The following is a 19,139-nucleotide window of genomic DNA, read 5'->3' on the forward strand; positions in this document are numbered from 1 at the left end:
AATTTTGATAGGCTTATTAGATTTATTTTGGGGATAATTTTTTTATAATCTAGTACCGTTCGTAAGAACAGGCACGTAGGGGGTGCTAATACCTTCCCCTTGCGTAACTGTACTCCCGAGCCCAACTCTGGTGGCGCAGACCGATTCTACCCCTAACGAGGTAGCAATCAAGTGCTCTAACCACACTCCAAAAGATTAGTGGCGACTCCATCATACACTGTTTTTCCACGAATATCTTTTTCAAAATTTACATCCATTTTTCCCTGTTCGTAGCAGCACCCTCATTTTTTCCAAAGTTGGTTCTTTGGTAGGGTTTGGGACGTCGCGACAGCTTGGCGACTCTGCTGGGGATACTTGATAGTCAAGCCGATGATTAATTGAGCATTATCCCAAAATCCAAATCTAATGAGCCTCCTTGATTGCTCCTTTCCTGTTTTGTACACATTGACCACATGATCATTTTGTATGCAGGTACTTCGCGAATAAATCACAGTAAGTAATTAAATAAATGCTCGAATTTTCTTGTGTTTTCATTATCTACTTAATGGGCATGTGATTCACTATGAACGCCTTGATTTAGCATGAGATGATAAGCATGTGACTACTTGTTTCCATGACTTGTGTGAATAAAGCATGTGTTAAATTCTGAATAACGGATGGATGTGGGGTAGAGGGTGCAGGCTGAAAATGATGAACTCACACACTCTCACAGCTCTATACCCAGGCTTTCCCTTTCTAGGATTAGAAAGGAGTGTAATAGTGCATGTTCCCATGTGGCATGGCCTATGGGGACCCGCGGACCACTCCGCTCAGTGCAAGCTTTGTCCGGACCTCTGTGAAGGAGGATAAAGTTTCAATCTAGGGACCTCTAGTCAATAAGGATTAGAGCTTACCCACACATAATCATCTGGAATCCCCCACTTAGGGTAGAGCCTCAGAGAACCTTGTGTATATCTAGACTTACCTTGGGACTGGGACAGAGGCTCCACCCTTCTCCATATGATCTCATATGTGTATGTCTTGTGCTTTAAATATGTTGCATGCTTACTAACATGTTGCATTCATATAGGCATCCCCATCTGTTTGGTCGAGGTTTGCGGTAAAAATCCAACTCATCCATGGAGAATACGATGGTCCATCATAAAACCGAATCAGCAGTGCAGCTATATTCTGAAAATCAACAAAGGAAGTGGGGTAACAGGGCAAGCAAGGAATCATGGTTGAGATTCTAGACAGAGTCTACATCAACACTTGATCCAATCCCCTGAAGGAGTTGAGAGATATTTGGAAGGGATGGATGCCTCAAAGTCGTTTGACATTTTCTCAGATATACGGACACATTGGTTTTCTGCTGCGTGTTTCGGTAAACTATTACATGATAGAAGCATTGGTGGAATTCTAGAATCTGTCGTACTGCTGTTTTACTCTGGATGGGGTAGATCTGGCTCCCACCATAAAGGAATACATCTCACTGTTGTACCTAGCTAAACTTCTAACACCCTACAAGACATATGTGCCTACCAGAACATCTATCGCCAAATAATTGTTTAAGGCCACTGGGGTGAAGGTCCAGAAGCTGGGAGACTCAAAAGTCACTTGGGAACATTTGAAAATGTTGATAGAGAAGGAAGAGAAGGAGGAGCCCAGCTGCACTTGTTAGCACTAGCCATCTATGGCCTACTTATATTTCCGAAGGAACTGGGAACCATCGACCATGCAACCATTGCCTTCATGGCACAAGTAAAGGAAGGGGTTAACCCAGTCTACGGGATTCTGGTAGAAACATTCCTATCTCTCAACAAATGCCGGACCAGGAGGCATGCTAGGTTTACTTGCTATGTGGCATTATTATATGTCTGGATGATGAGTCATTTTTCATGCATACAGGGATACTTTCGTGCTTCTTTCTCAACAATCAGGATCCCTTTGGTAGAATTTGAAGCAGCTCGTTGGGAGGAACATGGTAACAAGACTAAATAGAAAGACAGGCTGCAAAATCTAGTTAATAAGGGGATCATATGGCAAGCACCATGGATCGACCAATCCAAAGTAATATACAGATGCGGAAACCTCCCTTGGGTCCCATTGTTAGGCCCTTAAGGAGGGATATCCTAAGCACACCTCATGTTTAGAAGGCAGGTGAGCGCAATGCAGTTCGTACCCATGACCCATGGGTTGGCAGATGCTCAGTTCACATACAATGCTGATGATAGCCAAAGGAAGACTCGAAAGTCTATTATATCATGGAAGCATGTGCACATGGTCAAATCCAGCAATCAAAACTCGAGAGCCCAGGAAAGTTATGAACTATGGAGGCTTAATAGAGTAAACCCTCGAGTCAAGCAAGGGACAAAAGCTCCAACAGTGAAGAAACAACTGAAAGAAAGAATGCATCTGTCTGAAAGAAAGGCTTTGAAAATGGTAACCAAAGAACAATCGCCAGGGCAAAGGAAGGAAGATCCAGCTGATCCTCAATACAAGCCAAACAAGTAACCAAAGATCCTGAGACTACAGTCGGGGAAGAGGAGATGGTTTTGAGAAAAGAAAAACAAAAACTTCAGATGGCACTTGGTCAAAAGATCCAACAGCTGAGAGAGTCCAAAGTGAAAATTGAAGAGAAATCTCAGTACATACAGGAACTGGAGGAACAGTATGACAAGCAAAGATACCATTATAACAAAGTTCTTGAAAGGTTAGAGCCTTGCTTTACAAAGGTCGATTACTAGGAAGCACGATACAAAGCGTTAAAATAGAAGGTGAACAGTGCGGCACTCAGGAAGTTAGAGCCAGCTCCAAAAGATTCGAGCTGCCTTAATAGGAGGGGACCAAGGAATCAAAATCTAGCGTCCGCTTAGACTTTTCATAAATTCCCTATATTGTCTTCTAAAAATGGTGTAAAAGGTTGCAATGAAATGATGATGATTTTTTTTTTCCGGAACCTTGGCCAAAGGCACATAAGATTGCATAATTGTACTTTTTCGTCTATATACTCGTGCATACCTGCAGAAGCATTCACTACATGCACTTTTCCTAAAAGATATGGGTCTTCATGTATAGGGGGAAGCATACGGGGCGTGACCTAGATCCGGAAAAATTGAGAAAAATACACACCCCTAACACTCATGGAAAAGCCAAAGTCATGGTAGAACGATTGGAAAGTCATGTTTTGGGTATCGAGCAAGGGCAAAAGGAGCTGAGTAATCAGATGAAAAGAATATTGGACCTGCTACTTAATAAAGGAAAGACAGTCCAAGATCAAGATCATGAAGAAGAAACAGAGCCTGCCCACCCGCTAGGCCTCACGCCGATTCATGGGCAGTCATCCGGACCGCCACCTTTCACCTCAGAAAGACCACCATTCGGTGTGCCCCCCTTTGTTCTGGTAGCAACAATTCCAGGAATGGGAATGCCCTCATCGGCAACGGCAGTTATGGGAACAAGCAAGACTACAGCAGAATACCGTTGCGATGAGCTTGAAGAGCGGTTAAGATCCATAGAAGGAACTCAAACCTCCAATACCACTAGACCCTTATATTATTGCTTGGTGCATAATGTAGTACTCCCTCCAAAGTTTAAAATGTCATACTTCGAGAAGTTTGATGGGACTACATGCCCCCGGACTCACATACGCATGTATTGCCAGTAAATGGCCGCTTATGCTGACAATGAGAAATTAATGATGCATTGCTTTTGAAGCAATCTTATGGGGGCAGCAGCTAGATGGTATGTCTAAAAAAATAGGGCCCAAATCTGCACGTGGGGAGACTTGGCAGATGCTTTCGAGGAACAATACCGCCATGTCCTGGAAATGACGCCTGAAAGAATGACTCTCTTTGAAATAAAGAAGAAGCTGAATGAAACTTTCAGAGAATACGCGCACCGTTGGAGGGATGTGGCCACCCAAGTAGATCCCCTGATAAGTGATCGGGAAGTAATCTCATTGTTTGTAGGGACGTTAAAAGATCCCTACCGTTTGCATCTGGTAGGATCTACCCCCCACAACTTCATGGATATTGTGGAAGTGGGGGCCAGAGTGGAAGCCGATGTTAAGGCTGGATGGATAAAGGTTAGCAGCGCCGACAATGGCCCAAGCAAGAAATGGGTCAAAGGGAAGAAGGAAGAAGAGACCCAAATGATACAGGTGTCCATCAAGAACCAAAAGAAGAGAGGCCAAAACCAACGGCCTAGGGAAAATTTCTGTGTTGAACCGATAGTGAACCAGACACTGCATGTGGGACCATGGCCCTAGTTTGCAGCCCCCCGACCAAGACCGGCACTGATAAATGATCAAGTCCGAGAATGGAATATGCCTAGGAACACTAGGAGGATCGATCTGATCCCAATGCCCTATGCAAATTTGTTCCCTCAGCTGCGTGAAAGGGAAATGGTGACAACCGTACTAGCCATTCCCATCACCAACCCACCCCCTCGATGGTTCGATCCCAATGCCCACTGTGCATATCATGTAAACTCTCCAGGTCACTCCATCAACCAATGCTGGGCTTTCAAATACAAAGTTCAGTCATTGCAAGATGCGGGGTGGCTTGCCTTGCCTTTGAAGACAAGCCAACAGGCATCCAAGGAAACCCCTTTCCGAACCATGGGGGAGATCACGTTGGGATGATCGAAGCAAGGATCAGAGAGACAAAAGTGGCCAACTTGGATCGCATAACTTTGGAATAGATATACGAAGAGCTCAGGAAGGCATGCCTAGTGGAATCAAAGGTCACTTGCCCGAGGGTCCATGTTGTGAATGCCAGAATTTGGTGAAGATGACTATCCCGGGTTACAAAACATTCAGGACATTCCTATACAAGATGTTGAATGAAAAAGTCATAGAAGTCGGCTTTACTCAAAAGGATAGGGAAATTTCTACTATAGGAGACAAGGAACAAGAGCACCCCCTGTGCACGCAGCGATCTTTCATACCCTCAACAAAAGGAACCAGCTATGTCCTAAATGTGCCAACTCGTTTGGTTATTTCAGTACCCCAGCTATTCCCTTGCCAAAGTGACAAGGTGGTACCTTGGAAGTACGACTACCAGGCCCAGGGCGTGGGAGATACTGATGATGTCGTAGGAATAACCCATAGTGGCCGAGTATACACGCCAGAAAAGTCAAGGAAGCCAAATACGGAACAAAGAGGGGAATCAAGCAGAAGCATTAAGAAGCCCGTGCAACAGCAGAAGGCTGAAGAGTTTTTTAGGCTTATCAAACACAGTGAATACAGTGTAGTTGACCAATTGAACAAGATGCTAGTACATATATCCATTCTATCCTTACTTTTAAACTCAGAAGTTCATAAGGAGGCATTGTTGAAATTGCTTAACTAGGCATGCATACCTCAAAATATCACTGCAAAAAGTTCAGCCATGTGATTGGGAGCTTGATCGTGACTAACTATATCACCTTCAGTGATGAAGAGAATCCGCCAGAAGGGAGAGGGCACAATCAGGCACTGCATGTATCAGTCAAATGCAAGGATCATATGATAGCACGGGTGCTAATTGATAAAGGGTCGTCTCTCAAAGTCATGCCAATGACCACTCTTCAGAAGTTGCTAGTAGATTCTTTATATGTCAAGCAGAATAATCTGGTGGTAAGGGCTTTTGAAAAAACCCGTATGGAGTCAATAGGAGCGATCAAAATTCCCATGCTAATCGGGCCAGTTATTTTTGACATCACGTTCTAGGTTCTGGACATCACGCCATCCTATAGTTGCTTGTTGGGAAAACCATGGATCCATAACACCGGGGTGGTCGCATCTTCATTACATCAAAGGTTGGAGTTTGTAGTAGGAAACCAATTGATTTGTGTGTATGGCGAGACAGACATTATGATAACTAAACCCACTTCCACTCCTTACGTGGAAGCTGCAGAAGAGGCACTGGAGGACTCAATTCGAGCTTTTGAGATTGTAAATGCCATAACTGTAGCAGAAGGATCTCCTGTCCCATGTCCCCGAATCTCCATCGTAGCGTATATGATGGCGTTTGAAATGATTAAGTAGGGGTACCATCCAAAAAGGGGCTCGGGAAATGCTAACAGGGAATCCAGAAGCCATTAATGCTCAAAGAAGTCAAAGACAAATATAGTATTGGTTACGTACCCACGGCAACGGATCAAAAAAAGAAAGTAGAAGAGAAGAAGATGCAGAGGGTAGAATAGCTTACTAGTGAGACAAGTTCCAAGGGAAGACTGGTTGTTCCATCCATCAGCCAAACCTTCGTGAAAAGCAGCCAATCCAACCTGGAGGCAGAATTGCAAGAATTAATCATATTAGTGTTGGATTCAGAAGTCCCCTCAAGCACCTCCATAGAGTGGGTCTGTTATCTCCAACCAGGAATGTAGCTTCAAAATTGGAGCTCTTTTGATTTACCAGATATTATCAAGTAATGATCCTTTTTGTTTGGCTTTTGTTTTTGTAACCACCAAACACTAAAAAACCAGGGAGTTTCTTTAATGAAAATGAATTATGCATTTCTTGTCATTTGCATGCATCTCGAAAATCAGTTGTCAAAATTTGTTTGTTATTGATTTCATGCATAAATAAAGGGAACGACAACACCAAAGTTCCTCGCCAAGTAATTGACATTAACTCTGAAAAACTAATTCATGAAACTGAAGTTGAAGAACAAGAAATAAACTTATCCCTCGAAATGGAAAGAATGTTAAAATCAGACAAAAAACCTACCCTAACTAGCAGTGACCCCACCGTCATGATCAATTTGGGGACCGAGGAAAAGCCCAAGCAGGTAAAAATTGTCGCACTACTAAAAGGTGAGGAAAATAGCAAAATGATTGAGTTGCTAAGAGAATACCGGGATGTGTTTGTCTAGTCATACCAAGACATGCCAGGTCTAGAAACGAACTTAGTGACCCACAAGATTCCCTTTCACCCAAACTCTAGGCCATTAAAGCAAAAGCTGAGAAGAATGCGGCCGGAGATGTTACTCAAAATAAAGGAGGAGGTGCAGAAACAGTTCGAGGCAGGATTCCTGGAGGTGGCATAGTATCCCGAGTGGATGGCCAACATTGTCCCAATAATCAAAAAGAATGGTAAGGTACGAGTCTGTGTCGACTGCCGGGATTTAAATAAAGCAAGCCCTAAAGATAACTTCCCACTCCCATACATCGATGTGTTCGTGGACAACACTGCAAGGCATGCTTTATATTCATTCAAGGACGAATTCTAGGGATACAACCAAATCAGGATGGCACCTGAGGACAAAGAAAAGATGACCTTCATCACATTATGGGGGACTTTCTGCTATAGGGTCATGCCATTCGAACTAAAGAACGTCGGGGCCACTTACCAGAGGGCTATGGTGACCCTCTTTCATGTCTTAGTGCACAAGAGATTGAAGTTTGCTTCGATGACATGATCGTTAAGTCACGAAATGAGAAGGACCATGCGTTAAACTTGGAGAAATTATTCAGGAGGCTCCAAAAGTGCCAATTAAAGTTAAACCCCGAAAAATGTACCTTCGGTGCCACCTCTAGGAAGCTATTGGGGTTTATAGTGAGTGAAAAAGGGATCGAGGTAGACCTTAACAAAGTAAAAGCCATTCAAGAAATGCCTAGCCCAAAGTCCGAAAAGGAAGTACGAAGTTTCCTGGGTAGGCTCAACTACATTGCCCGATTCATATCTCAATTAACTGCCACTTGTGAACCCATCTTCAAGCTTTTAAGAAAGAACAACCCAGAAAAGTGGAACGAAGAGTGCTAAGTGGCTTTCAAAAAAATAAAGGTGTACCTCTTGAACCCCCCAATACTGGTACCCCCGATGTCTGGAAGGCCGCTAATTTTATACTTGGCGATTTCGGAAAACTCCATGGGTTGTGTGTTGGGCCAGCATGATGAGACGAGAAGGAAGGAAAGGGCCATTTACTATTTAAGCAAGAAGTTCACGGATTATGAGTCTAAGTACTCAGGCTTGGAGAAAACATGTTGTGCTTTGGTATAGGCAGTCGGTAGGTTGAGGCAATACACATTGCATTACTCCACCTAACTGATCTCCAAAATGGACTCGATCAAGTACGTATTTGAAAAGCCCACAGTAACCGGATGAGTAGCACAATGGCTGATGTTGCTGACTGAGTACGACATTTCTTATGTCACCAGGAAAGCTATCAAGGGAAGTGTCATTGCAGAATACCTAGCTGAAAGGGCAGTGGAGGATTATCAACCTATGGAATTCGAATTTCCAGACCAAGATATTGACTCTATAACCCAAGAAGAAGAAGACCTCGAAAAATGGTTGATGTTGTTTGATGGGGCAGTCAATATTTGGGGACACAGAATAGGTGTCGTGCTTATATCACCGGATGGGAAACATTATCTCGTGGTAGCCAAGCTCATCTTTCCTTGCACCAACAATATAGCAGAATAAGAGGCGTATATACTGCGGTTGCAGGCCACTATGGATCGAGGTGTCAAGCGATTAATGGTAAGAGGAGACTCGGCCTTGGTCATCCACCAGTTAGCCGGAGAATGGGAAACTTGGGATTCCAAGCTGGTACCGTATCGAGAGTACATTCAAAAGATGATCGAAGGGTTTGACTGTATCAATTTCTCCCACATGCCAAAAAAAAACAACGTGATTCCTGATGCATTAGCCACACTGACAGCTTTATTCAAGGTAGAATAAGGGGTGAAGATTGAACCTATTTAGATCAGAATACAATCCGTACCCGCCCACTGCATGGCGATAGAGGAGGCCGACGGAAAATCTTGGTTTTATGATATCAAAACGTACATCCAGAAAAATGAGTATCCCGAAGGGGTAGCTAGTAATGATCGGAAGACTATTAGAAGGCTCGCGATGGGTTTCTTCTCGGATGGCAAAGTTTTGTACAAAAGAAATCATGACATGACCCTCCTACGGTGTGTAGAGGCAAAGGAGGTTCGACAAGTCATGCGTGAGGTTCACAAGGGAGTTTGCGGTACTCATGCTGGGGGCCACTCACTGGCACAGAAAATACTTAAAAGCAAATACTATTGGATGACCATGGAAAGAGATTGCATTGATTACACACAGAAGTGCCATAAGTGCCAAGTATATGGTGATCGAATACAAGTTCCACCGGCTCCGCTTCATGTTCTTTCTATACCCTGGCCCTTTTCAGCCTAGGGCATGGATGTGATCGAGCCGATAAGCCCAAAGGCCAACAATGGGCACCGTTTCATTTTCATGGTAATTGATTATTTTACTCAATAGGTAGAGGTCGCCTCATATTCCAGTGTCACACAAGACATAGTGAGTTGTTTCATCAAAATATAGTTGATATGCTGATACAGAATTCCTGAAAGAATAATTACAAATAATGCCAAGAACCTGAACAACATAGTAATAACGAAGTTATGTAATCAGTTCAAGGTCAGGCACCACAATTTAGCTCCATATAGGCCACAGGTGAATGGGGCAGTGGAAGCAGCCAATAAGAACATTAAGAACATCTTGGAGAAAATGACAAAAACTTACAAAGATTGGCATGACAAGCTTCCCTTCACTCTGATGGCTTATAGGACTACAGCTAGAACCTCCACGGGTGCTACTCCTTTCTCCTTGGTGTACGAAATGGAGGCAGTGATCCCAGTAGAGGTTGAAATCCCATCTCTAAGAGTCCTGAAAGAAGCAGAGTTGCCTGAGGAAGAATGGGTTCAATCCTGGTATGACCAGTTAAACCTGAACGAGGAAAAAAAGATGACCGCCATAGCCCACGGACAATTGTACCAAAGGAGGATGATAAGAGCTTTCAACCGGAAAATGCGGCCTTGGCAGTTCCAGGAGGGGGACCTGGTATTGAAGAAGATTCTACCGATCCATGCGGAACCTCGTGGCAAGTGGACACCAAACTATGAAGGCCCTTACGTGTTGAAGAAGGCATTCTCAAGAGGTGCCCTATTGTTGGTAGATATGGATAGAATCGGCCTATTGCATCCCGTTAATTCTGATGTTGTAAAGAGATATTATGCCTGATGGTTGTATACATCTCCAAAAGAAATTAATGAAATCACAATGTTATTTCATGTGTTCTCTCTTTGCTCATTGCTCCGATTGAATGATGGATGGCCATCTTTGGACCACCAGTTTTCCTTTAAAGAACCCAATGTATTTTAATCACTTGATGAACCTTTTCTAGCTTTGAAATTAGACCGTCTTCTTCAAAAAGTCATTTCTAAAAATCAAACCGGGAGGAGGTTTTCAAGGGTTTGGCAAATCATGCGAGACAACAATTGGTTAGCGAAGTGATGGCAAGCCATATTTTTCGCTACCCAAAAAGAAGATCAAAGAAACCCCTTGCAAGCCCCTTTGAGCCTAAAATTTTCAATTCTTGATCAACCCGTTAAATGATCACACCCCACACTGGCGTAGTTTAAAAGAGAACTAGTCCCCAAATGGAGTTCAAGTCGAATTAGAGCTAAAGAATCCTTCATAAAAGGGAAAGCAAAAAAAAATGCAGGAAAAGGAGAAAAAGAAAGAAAATGAAAAGGGACATGCTTGAGATGTGATCTTTGACCAAGGATTACCTCTTTTAAGATCAGCAAAATTTGAGCCATATTCTACTCTTTTCTTCTCTAACCAATACCCGAAGCCTACATTACGGTCCAAATAAAAGCCTTGACCGGATTGGTGCACACATTGTTGTCTCAAATGATTTGTGAGACTCAACATTGAGTCTGAATTACGTAATGATCTGATCCTGAAAAGGTATGTAGGCAGCTTGTTCAAATGGACAAGTTCGGTCAAATTATTGCAAAAAACACCTCACCACGAATTGAGACAAAAATGTCATTTGGGGAGTAAAATGTTTGAGCCTTAGTTTCCATTTTCTTCTGGAAACCTAAATCCCTAAGCCTATGTTTCGTCTCGAGTCTTAAAGACCATCTAGAGATCGGAACATGAGCAAAGCTCCAAATGAACCTTGAGCAAACAATGAAATTAAGGGCACCATTCAACCTTACAACATCAAGAAGGGCCGCTCTCCTTCTAACTGAAACTGAGGCAATTGCTGCAAGAAGGGGAGAGTTAGTTTTCATAAATTAATGTCGATACCATAAGGAAAGGGAACGCTGGTGTAAAATTTATCTTTTTCCTGGAATAAATTTCGAATGTAGCGAAACAACTATTTTGCATAACTTGATATCTTGATTCAACACATTAATGACATAAATGCTTAATCATTTTCATTATTAGGAATCCCTTGTCTGTTAAAAACCCAAAAGAACAGGCAAAAGTCAAGAGTCCTATGCAATGGGACCGGTGGGAACTTGAAGCATGTCAAGCATTAGAAATAAGGGAACACTGGGGTAGATTTTGAGTACCTTCTGGGCCTTGAAGAAAGTACTAACAGCCAAACACTGGGGTAGATTTTGAGTACCTTCTGGGCCTTGAAGAAAGTCCTGACAGCCAAACATTGAGGCAAATTTTGAGTACATTCTGGGTCTTGAAGAAAATACTGATAGCCAAAGGCGGGGGCAGAGTTTGAGTACATTATGGGTCTTGAAGAAAATACTAACAGCCAAACGCAAGGGCAGATTTTGAGTACATTCTGGGTCTTGAAGAAAGCACTGACAGCCAGACACTGGGGCAGATCTTGAGCACCTATTGAGATTGGAAAATGGCCTGAACCAGTGGCAAGAAAACACTAAGATAGACTTCGAGACCCTATGGGAATCTGAAACATAGCAAAGATCAATGGTCGATGAATGAAACTGGGGTAGTCTTTGAGTTCCATTAGAGTGAATTCAGGTACCTTCATATCAGACTAGAACTTAAAAGTGTGGTCAAGATCCGAGATTGAGTTATGGACCGCAGTCGCATTGAGAGAAGAAAGACCGTGCAACCTCATGCATTTTACGCATCCTTGTGCATTTCATGCATTTAAGGAAAGACAATCACATTATAGGTAGCGGCATACAAACATATCATGTAACAGGCATCATGTACAAACGACAACATGCCCCTGCATTCAAGCATCCTAATTTAGTAACATGTATACATATAGCCGCAAAAAACATTTCATCCATACTTATTTTGTGGAGTAGGCTTTTGAATAATCTTTTGGTGTCCCTGACTGAACCATCCTTGTCTTGACAATACCTAAAACTGGGGCAACCGACCCCGGACACGGATTGACATACTTTGAGACTGGGGCAGCTGACCCCTAGGAACCAATTGAGGCATTGGTTTTTAAGCTTCAAATCGAGTAACCTAAAATAGCCAAAGAACTGAGGATTTGGCTCCCAATTGATCATCCCCAGTAGTGCAACTTTTTTGGGACCTAGAACCCCGCACTTGAATGCTCGTGGCCCAAGAGATCTCGGGATTTAGCTCCCGATTGATCATCCTCAGTGGAGTAACTTACAAGCCTACATTCGAGGACATTTTCCAAAGGATCTCAGGATTCGATCCCATTTGATCATCCCCAATGGGACAACTATGTTTCAAACCTAAAAAGACATCCTTTCCAAAGAACCTTGGGGTAGCCTACGCTTGAATGATCATCTATCACTCATGGCATGGCCCAAGATCCCCGTCTGAGGCGCGTAAGCTCAGATTGAATATTCCAAGGCCCGTTACCCTCTTTTGATGCACAAGCCCGAATTGAATATTCCAAGGCACGTCATCCCCTCCTGAGGCGCGTAAGCCCGAATTGAATATTATGAGGCTCATTACCCTCTTGTGATGCACAAGTCTAGATTGAATATTTCAAGGCACGTCATCCTCCCCTGAGGCGCACAAGCCTGGATTGAATATTCCGACGCCCATTACCCTTTTGTGCTGCACAAGCCCAAATTGAATATTCCGAGGCACGTCGTCCCCTCTTAAGGCACGTAAGCCCGAATTGAATATTCCAAGGCCCGTTACCCTCTTGTGATGCACAAGTCCGGATTGAATATTTCGAGGCACATCATCCTCTCCTGAGGCACGTAAGCTCGGATTGAATATTCTAGGACACGTTACCCTCTTGTGATGCACAAGCCCGGATTGAATATTCCGAGGCACATCATCCTCTCCTAAGACGCATAAGCTCGGATTGAATATTCTGAGACATGTTACCCTCTTGTGATGCACAAGCCCGGATTGAATATTCCGAGGCACATCATCCTCTCCTGAGGCGCGTAAGCTCAGATTGAATATTCTAAGACATGTTACCCCTTTGTGATGCATAAGCCCGAATTGAATATTCCGAGGCACGTCATCCTCTCCTAGGGCACGTAAGCTTGGATTGAATATTCTGAGACATGTTACCCTCTTGTGGTGCACAAGCCTGGATTGAATATTCCGAGGAACATCATCCTCCTTGATGCGCAAGCTCGGACTGAACATTCTGAGACTTGTCATCTCAACCTAGTGGTAAAAAGGGGGGGAGGGGGGAAAGGCATCTCCTTCGTTGATAGAAGTCAGTTAGGTCGATTAACCAAAGTGGTGGCCCAGTTAAAATTAAGTGTCTTTTATCTTTGTAAGCTTGTTTACTTCAAAATAATGTAGGAGAGATCTTATTGTTACATTGAAGCAATGAAACCTACAAAGAGGGGCAACTGTCGACACCACAATTTTAATCAGGCTACCCCAAGGACACCCGACAAAATAAGAGTTGACTTGGAGCCCTGAATGACCCCAAGTGTTGGAATTAAGACCCTAATCCTTCGATCGAGTCCTTTTAATTTCAATCGAATCTCTAAAAAGTCAATATATATATATGGTTTGGAGTTGAGTCTTGTAATTATTTGGTCCAAATTTTAGGTTTTTTAGGCTAGTTGTTAGGATTAGTTTATAGTATTTTTTAGTTAGTCGTTGTATGGGACCCTCGGTTTCAAAATTAGTCTCCTTTATTTAGGTATTAGGACGAGAGTCGTAGAAGTCCGAAGGTTGATGCTGTGGGTTTCCAAAACCATTCTTCCCGTACTCGAGCCCCGTGGATTCCAAATTCATTGAAGATTGATTAGACTTTAGGGTCCCCTAATTTCAAAATCTTTGCTATTCCAAATAAGTCAAGAGTCCTTTTTCCCAAAGTCCCAATTTTAGTTTCAAAAACCAATAGAGTCCGCGTTGAAGTGGTCGTTCAAATTTAAATTTGTCATCCAAAGCTAATAAACTTAGCTCTTAAAAACAAAAACAAAAAAAATCAGTTCAGAGACCTCATGGTGAATTGAATGTGATTTTTTGAGTCCAAAGTCAGTGTTCTTCATAATAAATTTAAAGTCTCATCCTTAAGTTTTAAATTGTATGTTCAAAACCCAGGGATCCATTAACCAAGCCTTTTAAGTTTCCATCCAAAGCTTTAACCTGTTAGGAAATTGGGTCTTAATTTTAGAGCAGGTCCTTTTCGGGTCATTAGAAGTCATATCTACTGTTTGTTGATGTTTAAACTGGGTCAACTAAATTTTTGGTTACTGGTCAAAATTAAAAGATGGGGGAAATGTCATAAGGTGTGTTGCACATGTGAAGCACCAGCACATCAGCAAGCGCACAAAGGGAAATAAATTAGTTAATAAGATGTACAAATTGATGTCACAAGGAAGAACCCCCGGGGTTACATATAGGATACATCAGCCAAAGAAAGCTAAAAGAAAACAACAAAAAATGTAAATACAAAATGAAAATCAAAATTTTGTGTCCTCCTTTCCTACACTACCATCTGGAAACACCACTGCAGCCGACCTGCACACAGAGAAGTAAAACCCATTGAAATTGGTTAGCTGCAAAAAGGGAAGCATAAAGAGAAAATAAAGAAATATACCATCCTTGTGTTGCCACCTGGAACCATCCAAAAAGCCCGCGAATCCTAGATGGACATATGGATTTTTACCTACGCACAGAATGGGAAGATTTGCACGATTAGTTTTCAGAAGAAAAAAAATAATGATAAAGGAAATCAAAGCAAATCACAAGGAATCATTCCCTGACAAACCGTTAGAAGGGAATTTTGTAGGGAGAGGAGCACACGGGGAATTGGAGCCAGAAGGCACCCTTGGACTCCCTATAAATAGGGAGTCCCACTACTGCAGCAGGGGCAGGAGAGAGAGCATTGAAACCCTGTGGGAATTAGGAGAGAAAGAAATTAGAAAGAGAGGGGAGGTTTTGCCCTTTTTTTTTTTTTTTTTAAGGGAGAGAAAGCATTGAAACCCTGCGGGAATCAGGAGAGAAAGAAATTAGAAAGAGAAGGGAGGTTATGCCCATTTAAAAAAAAAAAAAAGGAGAGAGTTGAGAGCGTGAATTTTTTTTGAAATCGAGGCACATTCAGAGAGACAAGAGGAGCTAAAGGAGGGAGAAGCAGAGTACCAGATCAGAGAATCAGACCAGAGAACCCTCGCACAGATACAGAAGGGGGAAGAAGATAGGAGGAGCACAAGATTAGGTAAATCTCTTCTCCCCATGTCTTAATTCTGAGAAGTTAATTCGTGCCATCCTGTTCATACTTGAATGCAGGTACCTTCCCAGTAGTCAGGTTATCACCAAAACATAAGTATAGAATGTTTAAGGCTCAGACCTGAACCTATGTCAAGGTTCGAATCCCTTGATGACTATGCTAATCGAAGCTCCGTTTTGAACTTAGAACCCATACACATTTACCCGGTTAGACCACAGCCCCACTTAGCCCATCCTAGCTTAACCATCAAGCCCAGCCTGAACATCCCTCTGCCCATTTGTTTTTAGCTTGACCTATGTTTTAAAAAAAAAGGGGGGGGGTACCTGAAGCCCATATTAAAGTCCTAGACCAGAAACTAATTTCGCATTACCCAGCCCATTGTTTTGAAATCCTAAGCCCACTTAACCAAGCCTACTGATCTTTTGAAATCAAGCCCACTCGCCTTTAGACCCATTAACCTGGGTCGGCCCCCATTTTAAATGAACCCGAGTTCTTGTTTTTAAAATATGAAGTGGGTCGGCCCCATTTTAAGTGAACCCGGATTTGGTTTTTTAAATCTGAAGCGGGCCGGCCCCATTTTAAAGAAACTCGGTTCTGTAAAAAAATAATAATAAATAAAAAGCTGACCCGTTTAAAAACTCAAGCCCAGTTTGGAAGTTCCCCGCTCAAGCCCAAATCTCAGAACCCGCCCATGCTTTAGGCACGTGCCAACCCACTCACTCGATTTAGTTCACTAAGTTCATTCGAGTTCATCCAAATCAACACACACACACACGCTCAGTGAGTTGACTCGCACGAGTCGACCCTACACTCACCCACCCAGTCAGGGGCGAGTGAACTCGTCTTCGTCCCTAATATGAAAGCCCTAATCTCCACCCAAATCTTTATAGATCTGAGTTCACAAAGTAAATGCACAAACTGCGAATACACAGGCTCTCGTTCCTCAATTCAGATTCACACAGATGTGGATACTTTCTGGCACTTAAATCCCACACACCACAACAGTAAAAATCGTAAAATGAATGGGAAAGAAGAGTACTCATCTTATGGGGTTTTGAAACCCTCAAGCGGATCTAAAAATATGAAAGAGCCTTCCTCGATGGCTTGCGAATCTCCTCGGATGTTCGGTTACCCCCCACACCTTGAACTTCAGCCTTGCGGAAGAAGAAAGTAAGCTGTGAAATGCACATCAGGCTCGATCATTGTTTAGCGAAATGGGACCTTTAAATCCTAGGAAACGAGTCCTTAAGTCCAGTTTGAGGCGAAGTTAGAGAGAAAGAAGGGAGAGGAAAACTGGGGCTTCGGGTTCTACTTACCGAGTTGCAAAGCTTTGATCAAAGGAAGGGATTTCCGAGGTCTGGGGTTCCCAAGAGATAAGAGCAGAGGAGAGTGATTAGAAGGCTAGGGTTTCCAAGAATCCTCAAGAATAGAAGCAGGGAAGGAGACTGAGAGAGAGAATAGAACGAGTTATAGAAACCATTAGGGTTTTTGATTCGTGAAGAAGCAGAAGAGGAAGAAGAAGAGAGAAGACAAGGAAGAGGAGAGAAAGTGTTCGGAGAAAAGAGGGGGAAAATGGGAGCCTAGCCAAAAAACGAAGTTTTTGTATTTTTGGACTACCAGCTGTAGGACCTGGACATATGGAGCGTTCTGGCTCGCTTGATCGAGCTCACACACAGCTAAAATCCAGGTCGTTCAATCCTCACCTCCGTTGAGGGCCTCGGATCATTCCACGGAGCGCCCCTCTCTAAGCCATCCGATCTCTGTTGCATTAAAGGTCAAGATCTATCCCGCTTCAGAAGCATTAATAGTAGCCCGACCCTCCAAGCGACGCATGGCGCACTAGTGCGCGGCATCATTAATGCTGAGTAAGGTCCCTGATCCTAGCCGTTAGATCCTCTCACTCACTAACGATCCAGATTGCTCCACGTAAGGCGTTGTCAGCATTAGGCGTCCTCGTGCCAATTGCGTTCGTTCGATCCCTGCGATGTGTCAACGACTCAGATCATTCGGGATAGAAGCATTAAATGTCGTCAACTCCTTCTTTACACACGCGCCCATCTTCTCCCTTAACCGAGAGACGCATATCCTCCCTGTTCCCCGGCTAGTCAATGCTATTGGTGGCTTCTAATCCTCACCATTGAATCACCGCTCCCATCGATGGCCCATATTATCACAATCTCGCTCCCCCATCAACCGTTTGATCCTCCACACATCGATGGCCACAGATCCAGGCGCGTCAGGGAGCATTTATTGCCCCTGTCCATTTTATCCACGCTTCTAACAAAATTAGTGGCTGTCAGATCTCTTTACTCACCAACGGATCAGATCCTTCCTCATAGGTGACCCTGACGTGCCTCGTTGACCCTCGTTGGATCACTGCTCCCATTAATGGCAGCGGTCAAGCCACGATAAGCATCTCTTGATGCCCCGCACGCCTCCCTACACACATCGTGACACGTGGAACTCAACCTTGCCTCTTCATCATCACTTGACGAGTCCTCCTCAGCCCTCGGATCTACACCCTCGTGAACTCCCCAGATCACACCATATCAGCCATCTATACTCACCCAGTCTGTCCGCTCGCATCATGCCACGTGGCATTCTGGTCTTGCCCCAGACCTTAAACCGAGTTGACCCGAGGTGAACTGGTTCATGTCCTTAAGTCAATGGGTCCATTTACCAGTATGTAACTGGTTTGACTTCAATAAACTCATAATAAATTCAAATAAATACAATAAAATCCATAAAAATTTGGAAATATTCATAAAAATCCCAAAAAAATGAGAAAAAAATCCATAAACATTTTAAATTCCAGGAAAAGTAATTCTAATCACCTATACTATGCACACCCTCACGTACGTGCACTTACATTCATACATGCCCACACTCATGCATGGAAACTCACACACTCACGCATGTATATATATGCACACACCTCCACACACTCTCGCATACACATACACCCACATCCACATACATGCGTATACATGCGTGCCACTTCACACATATGCATTCACGCATGACGCATGCATTCATGTACACTCACATGCCCATGCATATACATGCATGCAATCTCACACGTGCACATGCAAGCATGCATACACATACACCCACATTCACACACATACACATCCATGCACGTACTCATCCATGCATACACATGGTCATGCATTTGTGCTCACACATGCATCATGCATCATTCATGTACTCTAACATACACCTGAACACACACAGCCCACGCGTAAGGCAACGCGTGTTGACTCATAGTCTCGACTAAGATCTTAAACTAGTTTTCCCTCTAGACCAGCCAACATTTGACCGGTTCATCATTCCCGAAATCGGTTCACGTCGGTTTTCTCCATTTCACTTGTATATTATGATTTAGATATCTAGAAAATTTACAAAAATCACAAAATTCTCAGAAAATCCAAAAAATATTTTCATATTTTGATTTCCATGGTTTCTATTTGTGTTATTTTAAAGTTCGGAAAAAATGCTAAAAAATCACAAAAAATGTTCACACTTAGAAAAATCACAAAAATATTTTTAAGCTCAACACATCATTTTCATCCCGAACAAACTTTAAAAACCTCCCGGAATAGTATTTTCCTACTTAGAAAAACCTACGGATTTCAAAACCCCCGGGAGTGTATTTTGTACCTTATTTTCTTGATTTTCCATCCCGATGATTGCAACCAAGGGCATGAACTCTTCGGAGTATTGGATTGCCCCAATTCTGAGAGAATACATATATAGTAT

The 19,139-nt window shown here is 43.0% G+C and overlaps 1 protein-coding gene across 1 annotated transcript; it reads left to right on the forward strand.

Annotated features, from left to right (window-relative positions):
- The first annotated feature begins 8,704 nt into the window (after positions 1–8,704).
- On the forward strand, positions 8,705–9,982 carry LOC131163347 (uncharacterized). The gene is made up of 3 exons (XM_058119944.1): positions 8,705–9,100; positions 9,221–9,259; positions 9,374–9,982. The coding sequence occupies exons 1-3, from the start codon at positions 8,705–8,707 to the stop codon at positions 9,980–9,982; spliced, it is 1,044 nt and encodes a 347-aa protein (XP_057975927.1).
- Positions 9,983–19,139: the final 9,157 nt, after the last annotated feature.

The sequence above is a fragment of the Malania oleifera genome, chromosome 9 (genome assembly GCF_029873635.1).
Source record: "Malania oleifera isolate guangnan ecotype guangnan chromosome 9, ASM2987363v1, whole genome shotgun sequence".
In the NCBI taxonomy this organism is placed as follows: domain Eukaryota; kingdom Viridiplantae; phylum Streptophyta; class Magnoliopsida; order Santalales; family Ximeniaceae; genus Malania; species Malania oleifera.